Source organism: Gopherus flavomarginatus, chromosome 3 (genome assembly GCF_025201925.1).
Source record: "Gopherus flavomarginatus isolate rGopFla2 chromosome 3, rGopFla2.mat.asm, whole genome shotgun sequence".
Taxonomy (NCBI): Eukaryota; Metazoa; Chordata; order Testudines; family Testudinidae; genus Gopherus; species Gopherus flavomarginatus.
Window position 1 is genome coordinate 137,494,578 of NC_066619.1, and position 12,798 is coordinate 137,507,375.

The 12,798-nt window shown below is 43.7% G+C and overlaps 1 protein-coding gene across 3 annotated transcripts in view; it reads right to left on the reverse strand.

Moving 5' to 3' along the window:
- Window positions 1-307: 307 nt before the first annotated feature.
- Window positions 308-12,798, reverse strand: part of LOC127048465 (class I histocompatibility antigen, F10 alpha chain-like) — a 47,338-nt gene continuing 34,847 nt past the window's right edge. For 2 of the 3 annotated variants that reach the window (XM_050948327.1, XM_050948326.1), the window contains one exon: window positions 7,272-12,611. Coding sequence is in view for 2 of the 3 variants with exons in the window: in XM_050948326.1 (XP_050804283.1) it covers window positions 10,264-11,265 (1,002 nt within the window). In the remaining variant the exon portion in view is untranslated. Of the gene's footprint in view, window positions 7,244-7,271; window positions 12,612-12,798 lie in introns of those variants that run through there. The other variant, XM_050948325.1, reaches the window with a different exon arrangement.

The window sequence follows — 12,798 nt, forward strand, 5'->3', positions numbered from 1 at the left end:
ACCTGGGCTGCCTATGAAACAAATTCAAGAAAATATGGAGTAATTCCTCTGTTTTGCCTCAAATCAACAAGGGTATTTGTATATTTTAAGTGATGATTGACTGCCCAAGATCTCTGTTTTTTTGTTTTTCAGATAATCAGAGAAAACTGATGCCAGCTGAACAGCATTCAATATATCATGCTTTTACTGGCACAACAGGAATTATGTTTTGTGTTCTATGTCCTGTCTTGTGGCGTTTGTCTTGTGGCCAGAATTGTTGTGTTTAATATTTTCATAGAATAGTCTAGTTTAAAATCAAACAAAAGGGTTAAATTAAAACGCAGATACTTGTTTTATTCAACTTGGAATACAAAGTGTTTGAATAAATCAGGAAAATGTGATTACTAAAGTCTAATACATTTCCTTAAGTAAGAAAAAGAAACTTCATTGGTCAAATCTTTTAATTGAAAATTGTTATTAAAATTTGCATACCAACAGTCTTTGGAAGCAAGGACATGAAAAGTTAACCCACTCCCCATATTGTACATGGGATCCTTCTGGCTACCTCAGATTTCTAGCCAGAGGGCTGAGGATGGTGGGAAGCTATTGGCCACCAGAGGTTGTATTGAGTGAACTCCTCAAAGTGCGTGTGCTTGTTCTGGATTGTTGCTCCAATGCTCTGTAATAAGGTTATTTTAGTGGAAGGGTATATATGGCATACAATGAATAATAAGACTAATGTATTGTATAATGGCAATGTTTATGTGTTCGTTGTCGGGAAAAAGTGTATGAGTGAAGAGTGGAAGTTTCCATTGTAAGTTAAAAGAAGCCAAGAAGGGAAGAAGGAAAAAGAACAGAATGAATTAACTGGAAAAAAACATAGCTATCAAGCTCAGGCTAAAGATAAGACACTAGCCCCATTCAGGGACACTGCTCGCAGTTAAGACTTGGCTGACAAGCAAGAAAAGGGGGGGCGTGAATGTGCCCAAACAGCTATGAGATCTGAAAAACACTGCCAGGCACTAATGAAATGTGTTAGGTTTCTTTTCTTACAGGTAAAGAAGCGCTACCCAAAGACCCTAGCAGCCCTGCCATTCCTTGGAACCAGGAGACTGGATCTACGTAAAGGTCCACCAATGAAAGACTGCTTTGGCTCCATTCTGGAAAGGCCCTTATTAAGTCCTGCTGACTATCAAAACCACTGTGAAGTGCCAAAGGCTGACTGCGTGGACCCATGATTCTCACTGAAAATAGACCCCTCCACCTTGGGAGAATTCTCCTACTGATGATTAGTCTATTTCTCCTTCTAGTATGCTGTGCCTTCTGGACAGCAGGGAAAAAGGACAAGGTGAAGAGCTAGTAACCTCTCCTTTGTCCACTAACAGACCTACTGTGTCTCTGAATTTTTCTAGAAGAAGCAAAACCATTACAGGGTGATGTGCTGGTAACCTCTCCCCTATAGGATGCTGAACCACGACTGTTTCGGGAAAGAAGAAGGAACACTCACTCCACTGAAATTGCCAAAGTCCAGGAATTCCTGACTAGAAAGGACATTAAGAACTGATCCTGGTGAAGAAACAAAGAATTATACACTGGCAGGAAGAAATTTGTGGGACCCATGCTTGGGAATGTGACATTGATTGGATTTTGGGGTTTATTCTACAGGCTGCGCCCTGTGTTTTGGATAAATCCTTCAGCATGTATAGCCCTCCCTAATTGGATTTTAAATAACAAATATCAAAGGCACCTTGTTGCCACTGCCTCTGCCATCTCCTCCATTACACTATTACCCGTGTAATACATCCATATACAGATAATGCTATATACCAATGGCCAAGGCCTTCACACTTTAGCAATTTATTTAAAGATTGTTTGGAAAAGAAAAAAATATTTTTAAAGTTCAGGATATCCCATATAAGTGAACAATTAAGTGGAGAATAAATGGATCAGTGGAAATGGAAATCTATGATATCATTACAAATGAACCCCAAGAATCTGTAATTGAAATTGATGGGTTCCATAGTGAAGTAGATATGATGGCTATTACTGGAATTTGTACCGTGTGACATGAAAGAAGCCCTTATTGTTATTTGGTCACCCAATTAGTGATTAATTAAACAAATACCCAAAGAGTTTGTTCTGCCACTGGAAATTTTACCTGTATTGAAACCATTGCAGTGACTAATAATGTAACCTTATTGCAATACAGCCCCTCCTATGCTATTAATGTCATTGCCTTTTGAAAGTACCTGAGAATAGTTAAATAGATGTGATATAGTGCTACACCAAAGAGAGATGTATTAGGATATCAATGGATTGTGATTAATAAAACATTAGGGACTGTTAAATTTACATTGCCCTTATCCAGTTTCCAGATCACCTCTACATACCCAAATTGCTCACAAGGGGCTGCCACTAGATTAGCACAACAGAGGACCAGGGTTATTTCCTCTGGAAGAAGAGGGACTTGACCGGATCGCTACGGGATGGGGCCAATAGTGTAGCAGCCATTTGGAATATTCTTAAAAGCCAAGAACATGATGAGAAATTGGGCCACTAGAAAAGGTCACTAGCCTTATCTCTGGAGCTCAGCTAACCCAAGTACAGGCTGGAGTTGGTGAGTTATATGTCATTTCCACCCTTAGTTCAATGACCCAGAAGTTACTGACAGAGATGGTATTGAATATCACTGATGCTGGGAAGGCATTGCAGTGGGATTCAATATGTTTGGAAATTCAGGATTTCCTGAATGACCAGCTGATGGCCATTCGGAGTGATCTTGAGTACCAGACTTGGCCCACTGCCCTTACAGACACATCAGTACCATCTGATCTGTTGTCATGGAGACATACTTCGACACTTTCTGGGTGGAAGTGTGGACATTCACAGTGCTTCTTCCAAGCATTTGGACTGGTTAGAGGGCTGTGGTTTCCCACATACCGAATATTGACGGGTCCATGAGGAGGATGCATGTGGGACTGGATTATTCACCGACACATGTGGGAAATTAGACCACCTAGTATACCTAACTGATTTATAGTCAGTGCCCCTAGAATAACACCTGATATTTTGGATAGGAATAGGGAGTCAATGGACATTTGGCTGTTAGAACCCCTACAGCTTCAGTGTATCCATAAACTGAAGCCAGGGGAAGTTGTCACTGTTCATGATAACGTTTGCTGGGAGGGTAGAGGACAAGGAATTATCCTGACAGGACACCTACTGTTCAAGCTAATGATAGCTGTGTGTATGTTAAAACCACCACATTGCAAGATATACATTTTAATCTCATTATCACTGCAGGCAATCATATTGTTTATAGGCCTGCAGATAGAATTTTGCAAGTAGCCCTTAGTTTCCCGATACTCTTTAATTGGACCAGCTTAGTACCTGATCGATTTCAAAATTTGCTTTCATTGTTACCAGAGGTTCAAAGAATCTCTGAAATATAAGGGCAAATTCACATGCTTCAAAATATATATCAAGCTGAAAAGAATGCCTTTCATACAGCTTATAGAGTGTCTACTTTATGTACTAAGTATGATATATTGTGCTTTGTGACCAAAACTGTACAACAACCCCATCATATTATTGCTGTGGGAATGTTATTGCTTGTATTGCTGTTAGTTAGTTTAGGATTATGTTATTGTTGTTGTAAAAGACATAATAATGGTAATACCTTTCATGTCCATGCTAATCATGCATGGTCATTATATCCAATGAAAACTCCTAAGGTTGAAACATCTGATGTAGAATCAGAAATCCATGGATTAGTGCAAACAGAGATTTGAAAATATCTGTTGTACTAGAAGTACAAAAGGCAGGAGTGTGGAAGTACAGAAAGAACTGACAGGGATTTGTAGGGGATCTTAATGCATGACAGTCTCTGTTACCAAGAGTTAGGCTAACTGTAACCCTAATAACGCGAGATCTGTAGAAGCAAGGATTGTGTGAGGTGAGTGGAAAAGAACTGCGTGAGAAGTTGTTTTTTGACCTTGTGTAGATAATACAATATGTAGACTGGCGTCCCTTAAGTGAGAAAAACAAGATATCAGGATGACCTATATATAAACAAAATGCAGCTGTTGCTTATTATTATCTGTAACAAAAGTATAAAAGCTTGTTGTAACTGTTTACCTATGGAGAGACCTGTCTAGGAAGGGGAGACCCTATGTCCTACTGCACTCTCTCCCTGTTGTAGCTGCTAAACAGAATAAAGTATCTGACTCCGCTGCATCCAAAGAAAAAGCGAAAACTGAGTTTTTCTCTGACATACTGTACGACTGGAGAATTGCTAACATAGTTCCTATTTTTAAGAAAGGGAAAAAAAGTGATCCGAGTAACTGTTAGATTGACATCTGTAACATGTAAGGTCTTGGAAAAAATTCTGAAGGAGAAAGTAGTTAAGGACATTGAGGTCAATGATAATTGGGACAAAATACAACATGGTTTTACAACAGGTAGATCGTGCCAAACCAACCTGATCTCCTTCTTTAAGAAGGTAACAGATTTTTTAGACAAAGGAAACGCAGTGGATCTAACTTACCTTGATTTCAGTAAGGCATTTGATACGGTTCCACATGGGAATTATTAGTTAAATTGGAAAAGATGGGGATCAATATGAAAATTGAAAGGTGGATAAAGAACTAGTTAAAGTGGAGACTACAACAGGTCATACTGAAAGGTGAACTGTCAGGCTGGAAGGAGGTTACTAGTGGAGTTCGTCAGGGATCTGTTTTGGGACCAATCTTATTTAATCTTTTTATTATCTACCTTGGCACAAAAAGTGGGAATGTGCTAAGAAAGTTTGCGGATGACACGAAGCTGGGAGGTATTGCTAACACAGAGAAGGACTGGGATATCCTACAGGAAGATCTGGATGAACTTGTAAACTGGAGTAGTAGTAACAGGATGAAATTTAATAGTGAGAAGTGCAAGGTCATGCATTTAGGAATAAATAACAAGAATTTTAGTTATAAATTGGAGACACATCAGCTGGAAGTAATGGACCTCAGAATATTGGTTGATCATAGGATAATTATGAGTTGCCAATGTGATATGGCCGTGAAAAAAGCTAAAGCAGTTTTAGGATGCATCAGGCAAGATATTTAAAGCAAAGATAAGGAGGTGATAGTACCATTATACAAGGCACTGGTGAGACCTCATCTGGAATATTGTGTGCAGTTCTGGTCTCCCATGTTTAAGAAGGATGAATTCAAACTGGAACAGGTACAGAGAAGGGCTACTAGGATGATCCGAGGAATGGAAAACCTGTCTTATGAAAGGAGACTCAAAAGAGCTTGGCTTGTTTAGCCTAACCAAAACAAGGCTGAGGGGGGATATGATTGCTCTTTATAAATATATCAGAAGAATAAATATTAGGGAGGGAGAGGAATTATTTAAGCTTAGTACCAATGTGGGCACAAGAACAAATGGTTATAAACTGGACATCAGAAAGTTTAGACTTTAAATTAGATGAAGGTTTCTAACCATTAGAGGAGTGAAGTTTTGGAACAGCCTTCCAACGGGAGTAGTGGGGGTAAAAGACATATCTGGCTTTAAGACTAAGCTTGATAAGTTTACGGAGGGGATGGTATGATGGGATAGCCTAATTTCGGCAATTAATTTGGCAACTGATCTTTGATTATCAGCAGGTAAGTATGCCCAGTGGTCTGTGATAGGATGTTAGATGGAGTGGGATCTGAGTTACTACAGAGACTTCTTTCCTTGGTGCTGGCTGGTGAGTCTTTCCCACATGCTCAGGGTTTAACTGATAGCCATATTTGAGGTCGGGAAGGAATTTTCCTCCAGGGCAGATCGGTAGAGGCCCTGGAGGTTTTTCGCCTTCCTCTGCAGCATGGGGCACAGGTCACTTGTGGGAGGATTCTCTGCAGCTTGAGGTCTTCAAACCATAATTGGAGGTCTTCAGTAACTCAGACATAGGTTAGGGGTTTGTTATTGAAGTGGATGGGTGAGATTCTGTGGCCTGCATTGTGCAGGAGGTCAGACTAAATGATCATAATTGTCCCTTCTGACCTTAAAGTCTATGAGTCTATGTGAACAGACTTTTCCAGTAGCTGTACTGGCTGTGAATGCATCCCAAGTCTTCAGAGAAAATCAAACATTAAACACTATTGCTTTTAAACCCTGTACTGTAGTTACAAATGTGCACTCACCAGAAGGGCCTTCTCCAGCTTCAGGGTCGGGTTCCCACCTTGGGAAGGTACTGGCTCCAGGGTGATGAAAAGGTCCTGGCTGTCGGGGAGAACAGAGTCACTGCTTGCCTGTTGCTCATTCTCCTCCTCCTCCTCCTCTTCCTCATCCACAAAATCCTCCTCCCTGTTGCGTGAGTCTCCCCCCTTGCAGATGTCCACAGACAGTGGTGGGGTAGTGGTAGGGTCCCTTCCTAGAATATCGTGCAGCTGATCATAGAAGTGGCATGTATGGGGCTCTGACCCGGAGCGACTGTTTGCTTCCTTTGTCTTTTGGTAGGCTGGCCTCAGCTCCTTAATTTTCATGTGGCACTGCTGGGTGTCCCTGTTGTAGCCTCTCTCCAACATGCCCTGTGTGATTTTGGCAATTATATTTGCATTTCTTCTTTTTGAGTTCTGCAAGCACAGATGCTTCACCTCATACAGCAATCAGATCCAGAGTCTCCCTTTCAGTCCATGCTGGAGATCGTTTGCGATTCTGGGGGGACTGCATGGTCACCTGTGCTGCTGAGTTTGCCATGCTGACCAAACAGAAAATGCAATTCAAAAGTTCCCGGGGCTCTTCCTGTGTACCTGGCTAGTGCATTGGAGTTCAAAGTGCTGTCCAGGGCAGTCACAATGAGCACTCTGGGATAGCTCCCGGAGGCCAATACTGTTGATTTGCATCCACACTACCCCAAATTCGACCCAGCAAGGCCAATTTTAGCAGTACTCCCCTCGCCGGGGAGGAGTACAGAAGTCGATTTTAAGAGCTGTCAAGGCTCCTTCCCACTCTAAACTTTAGGGTACAGATGTGGGGACCTGCATGGACACTTCTAAGCTTAATTACTAGCTTAGAGCTGGTATCGCTGCCACCATCCAGAATGTCAGTGTCTGGAGCACTCCTTGTCCCCTCAAAACTTTCCCCTCCCTGGGTAGCCTTGAGGGACTTCACCAATTTCCTGGTGAACACAGATCCAAACCCCTTGGATCTTAAAATGAGGTGAAATTAACCATCTCCCCTCCTTTCCCTCCACCAATCCCTGGTGAGTCCAGATCCAATCCTCTTGGATCTAAAAACAAGGAAAAATCAATCAGGTATAAGAAGAAAAAGGCTTTTAATTAAAGAAAAGAAAGGTAAAAATTATCTCTGTAAAATCAGGCTGGAAAATAATCTACAGCGTAATCAGATTCATATAGCCCAGAGGAACCCCCTCTAGCCTTAGGTTCAACGTTACAGCAAACAGAGGTAAAATCCTCTCAGCAAAAAGGAACATTTACAAGTTGAGAAAACAAAAATAAAACTAACATGTCTTGCCTGGCTGTTACTTACAAGTTTAAAATATGAGAGACTGGTTCACAAAGATTTGGAGAGCATGGATTGATGTCTGGTCCCTCTTAGTCCCAAGAGCGAACAACCCCCAAAACAAAGAGCACACAAAAAAGACTTCCCCCCACCAAGATTTGAAAGTATCTTCTCCCCTTATTGGTCCTCTGGTCAGGTGTTAGCCAGGTTTACTGAGCTTCTTAACCCTTTACAGGTAAAAGAAACATTAACCCTTAACTAGCTGTTTATTACATGCCCCCCAAATCTCAAACAGTGTGGAACCACACTGGCGGTGATTTCTTTCTAGAACTTTAGAATAAACAGATTAATAAAACACATGCACCTTTACATATATTACTAATTATTCAATTTTTCAATTTCAATTTTCAATTTCAAGGACAATTTTTAACCACTTGATTCTGGGAAACTTTCAGGGGAGAGTGCATCAGCTACTTTGTTAGAAGCTCCTGAAATGTGTTGAATTTCAAAATCAAAATCTTGGAGAGCTAAACTCCATCGAAGAAGTTTTTTGTTATTTCCCTTGGCAGTGTGAAACCACTTTAGCGCAGCATGGTTGGTTTGTATCTGGAAGCACCATCCCCAAACATATGGGCGTAGATTTTCCAGGGCATACACAATGGCGTAGCATTCTTTTTCACTGATTGACCAGTGGCTTTCCCTCTCAGACAGTTTCTTGCTGAGAAACACAACAGGATGGAATTTTTGATCTGGTCCTTCCTGCATTAAAACTGCTTCTACACCACACTCAGATGCATCTGTGGTTATTAGGAATGGTTTGTCAAAGTCTGGGGCCCTTAGCACAGGGTCAGACGTGAGTGTCGCCTTAAGCTGGTTAAAGGCCTCCTGACACTCATCAGTCCACTGAACTGCATTTGGCTGTGTCTTTCTGGTCAGGTCGGTCAGTGGGGCAGCGATTTGGCTGTATTGTGGTACAAATCGCCTGTAGTACCCGGCCAAGCCTAAGAAGGATTGGACCTGTTTCTTTGACTTTGGGACAGGCCACTTTTGGATAGTATCCACCTTGGCCTGTAGGGGGTTTATGGTTCCTCGACCCACCTGGTGTCCCAAGTAAGTCACTCTGTTTTGGCCGATTTGACACTTTTTAGCCTTAACAGTTAGTCCTGCCTGATGCGCTCAAAGGCCTTTTCCAAGTGTTCCAGGTGTTCTACCCATGAATCAGAAAAATGGCCACGTCATCGAGGTAGGCAACTGCAGATTCTCCCAATCCTGCTAGGAGACCATCTACAAGTCTTTGGAAGGTGGCGGGTGCATTTCGCAGGCCGAAAGGAAGCATATTAAATTCATACACCCTTGCATGGGTGACGAATGCTGACCTCTCTTTGGCGGGTTCATCTGGCGGTACTTGCCAGTACCCCCTGGTTAAGTCTAATGTAGAGATGAACTGGGCACATCCCAATTTCTCCAATAGCTCATTGGTGCGTGGTATTGGATAGTTGTCGGGACAAGTTACAGCATTTAGCTTACGGTAGTCCATGTAAAAGCATATTTCCCCATCTGGTTTGGGAACTAGAACCACTGGAGATGCCCATGCACTGGTAGATGAGCGGATTATACCCATCTGTAGCATGTTCTGGATCTCCCGTTCTATAGCAGCTTGGGCATGAGGAGACACCCAGTAGGGTGGGGTTCTAATTGGGTGAGCATTACCTGTGTCAATGGAGTGGTATGCTCGTTCGGTCCGTCCTGGGGTGGCTGAGAACATTGGTGCAAAGCTAGTGCACAGCTCCTTGATCTGCTGTCGCTGCAGACGTCCAAGGGTCGCGGAGAGGTTCACCTTTTCCACGCCGTCACTTTTTCCTTTGTAGTAGACACCTTCAGGCCACTCAGTGTCAACTCCTCCCTGGGCTGTAAACTGACAAACCTTTAGTTCTCTGGAATAAAAGGACTTTAGAGAATTAACATGGTACACTTTAGACTTTAGGGTTGAGGTGGGGAATGCTATGAGATAGTTAACAGCTCCCAGGCACTCTTGGACCGTGAATGGCCCTTCCCATGACGCTTCCATCTTATGGGCTTGTAGCGCCTTTAAGACCATAACCTGGTCGCCTACTTTGAAGGAACGCTCTCTGGTATGTTTATCATACCAGGTCTTTTGCTCTTCCTGAGCATCCTTTAGATTTTCTTTAGCAAGGGCTAAAGAGTGTCAGAGGGTGTTTTGTAGGTTGCTTACAAAGTCTAGAATGTTGGTTCCTGGAGAAGGCGTAAACCCCTCCCATTGCTGCTTCACCAACTGTAATGGTCCCTTAACCTCGTGGCCATACACAAGTTCGAATGGTGAAAACCCTAAACTGGGATGTGGTACAGCCCTGTAGGCAAAAAACAACTGCTGCAACACTAGGTCCCAATCACTGGACTGTTTATTTACGAATTTACGTACCATAGCCCCCACAGTCCCATTAAACCTCTCCACCAGGCCATTGGTTTGATGGTGGTAAGGGGTGGCAACCAAGTGATTCACCCAATGAGCTTCCTACAGATTGTTCATGGTCCCTGCCAGGAAATTAGTTCCTGAATCTGTAAGAATGTCGGAGGGCCAACCTACCCTGCCAAAAATGTCTGCTAAGGTCTGGCAAACAGTTTTAGCCCTGGTGTTGCTTAGAGCTACTGCTTCCGGCCACCAGGTAGCAAAATCCATGGAAGTCAGTATGTACTGCTTTCCTCTGGGGGTCTTTTTTGGGAAAGGACCCAGAATATCCACAGCTACTCGCTGAAATGGGACCTCAGTTATGGGGAGTGGCTGTAGAGGGGCTTTGATCTGGTCTTGGGGCTTTCCCACTCGTTGGCACACCTTACAAGATCGGACATAATTAGCAACGTCCTTGCCCATTCCCTCCCAATGGAAAGACTTTCCAACCGGTCCTTGTTTCTGTTCACCCCAGAATGACCACTAGGAGGATCATGGGATAAGCTCAAGAGCTTTACTTGGTACTTAGTTGGAACTACCAACTGTGTTTGAGGATGCCAGTCTTCCTGATGTCCATCAGAAAGAGTCTCCTTGTATAAAAGTCCTTGTTCTACAACAAATCGGGATCGGTTAGAAGAGCTGAGAGGCGGTTGGGTGCTCCATGCAGCCATCCAAGCTTTCTGAAGGCTGTCATCTGCTTCCTGCTCAGCCTGGAATTGTTCCCTTGAGGCTGAAGACATCAGCTCCTCCTTAGACTGTGGACTTGGGCTTGGTCCCTCTGGAAGCAATGTAGGTGATGCGGCTGTTTTAGTTGATTGTGAACCGCTTTCCTCTGGTGCACTATGTGATATTTCAGGCTCTGGCTGAGCCTCTTGGGTAGGGTTGTCAGCTGGTTCTGTCAGTTCAGGCCCGCTGGTGCCCTCTGGTATTGGAGTTGTAGATGAGTTTGCAAGTGCTAGAGTCAGTGCTGGCAACGGTTCTGGTGCTGGTTGCTTTTCCAGTTCCGGTTCTGGGACTGGATGCACTATGGCTGTTCCAGTCATTGGCAGGGGATCCAGTTTCACCACCTCTGTCTGGGTCTCTGGTAACACAGATGGCGTCCTTGTGGATGGCTCAGGAACAGGGATGGGTGTGGAAGCTTGCTTGGCCTGGCTGCGTGTGACCATTCCCACCCTCTTGGCCAGCTTCACATGGTTGGACAAGTCTTCCTCCAGTAGCATGGGGATGGGATAATTGTCATAGACTGCAAAAGTCCACATTCCTGACCAGTCCTTGTACTGGACAGGTAACTCAGCTGTAGGCAAGTTTAAAGATTTTGACATGAATGGGTGAATTGTCACTTGGGCCTCTGGGTTGATGAATTTGGGGTTCACTAAGAATTGGTGGATAGCTGACACTTGTGCCCCGGTGTCTCTCCACGTGATAACCTTCTTTCCGCCTACTCTCAAGGTTTCCCTTCGCTACGAGGGTATTTGAGAGGCATCTGGGCCTGGGGATCTTTGGGGTGATTGTGGTGTAATGAACTGTAATCGGTTGGGGTTCTTGGGGTAGTAGGTCTTTATATGTCCCAGTTCATTACATTTAAAACATCACCCAGCTGACTGGTCACTGGGCTGAGGGGGGTTGCTGGAGACTGGTGAGGTGGGATAATAAGGTGTCTGGGGCTTTTCTTGGGTTGTAGGTGGGGCCTTGGGTTGCCCTCGGTGATAGAGTTTGGTTTCAGTTTGTCCCCTCTGATATTCGCCCAAACTGTTAGTAGTTTTTTTCTTTTCTGCCACTTCCACCCATTTGGCTCCAATCTCCCCTGCCTCGGTTACAGTTTTGGGCTTCTCATCTAGGATGTACCTTTCTATTTCCTCAGGAACACCCTCTAAGAACTGTTCCATTTGCATTAGGAAGGACAGCTCTTCCAGAGAGTTAGCACTTGCTCCTGATATCCAGGCATTCCAATTCTTTCCAATGTGGTAAGCGTGTCGGGTAAATGACACATCTGGTTTCCACCTTAGGGCTCTGAACTGCCGACGGGCATGCTCAGGTGTTAGCCCCATTCTGATTCTGGCCTTGGTTTGAAAAAGTTTATAATCATTCATGAGTTCCTTAGGCATTTCAGCCGCCATCTCTGCTAAGGGTCCACTGAGCTGTGGCCTCAGCTATATCATGTACCGGTCTGTAGTGATGCTGTCCCCATGGCAGGCCCTTTCGAAATTTTCTAAGGCCTCAATATCATCATCTGCCTTGTAGGTGGGGAATTTTCTGAGATGGGAAACAGTACCTGGAGAAGGGTTGTTAGGGTTGGTTGGCACATCCTGCTTAGCCCTTGCTAATTCCAGGGTCTGCTTGTGGGCCTCCCTCTGGATCTCCATAGCCCTCCAGTGGTCAGCCTCTTTGGCTCTCTCTTCTTTTTCCTTCTCCTCCATCTCTTTTTGTTTCGCCTCCATAGCTCTCTTGTGAGCAGTTTCTTCCCTTGCATTTTCTGCCTCCAAAATACTAATTTCTAATTGTTTTAGTTCCAGCTGTCTCTTATGTTCATTTTCTTTCTCTGTTGCTTCGTTACTGGTACTCATTTTCCTTCTTTCTTGTTTGGCCACACCTCTCTGCAGTTCACTGAAACTGGGATGCACTCAGCTCAGGGCTGCTTGGTTAACAGAGACTTTCTAACTAGCTATACCTCAGAGGTAGAAAGAAAGAAAAACAATTTGGCTTGTAAATTCCTTTTGCTGGCTGCTTGCTCACAGCTTGAAGTCTTCTCTTAACAAAGACCCTTGTTAAAAAAAACTTAACACCTCTGCCCTCAGGCTGCTTTCTAAGCAGTTAGAAAGGAGAAAAAAAATCCTACTGGCCTTTGGTTTACAATG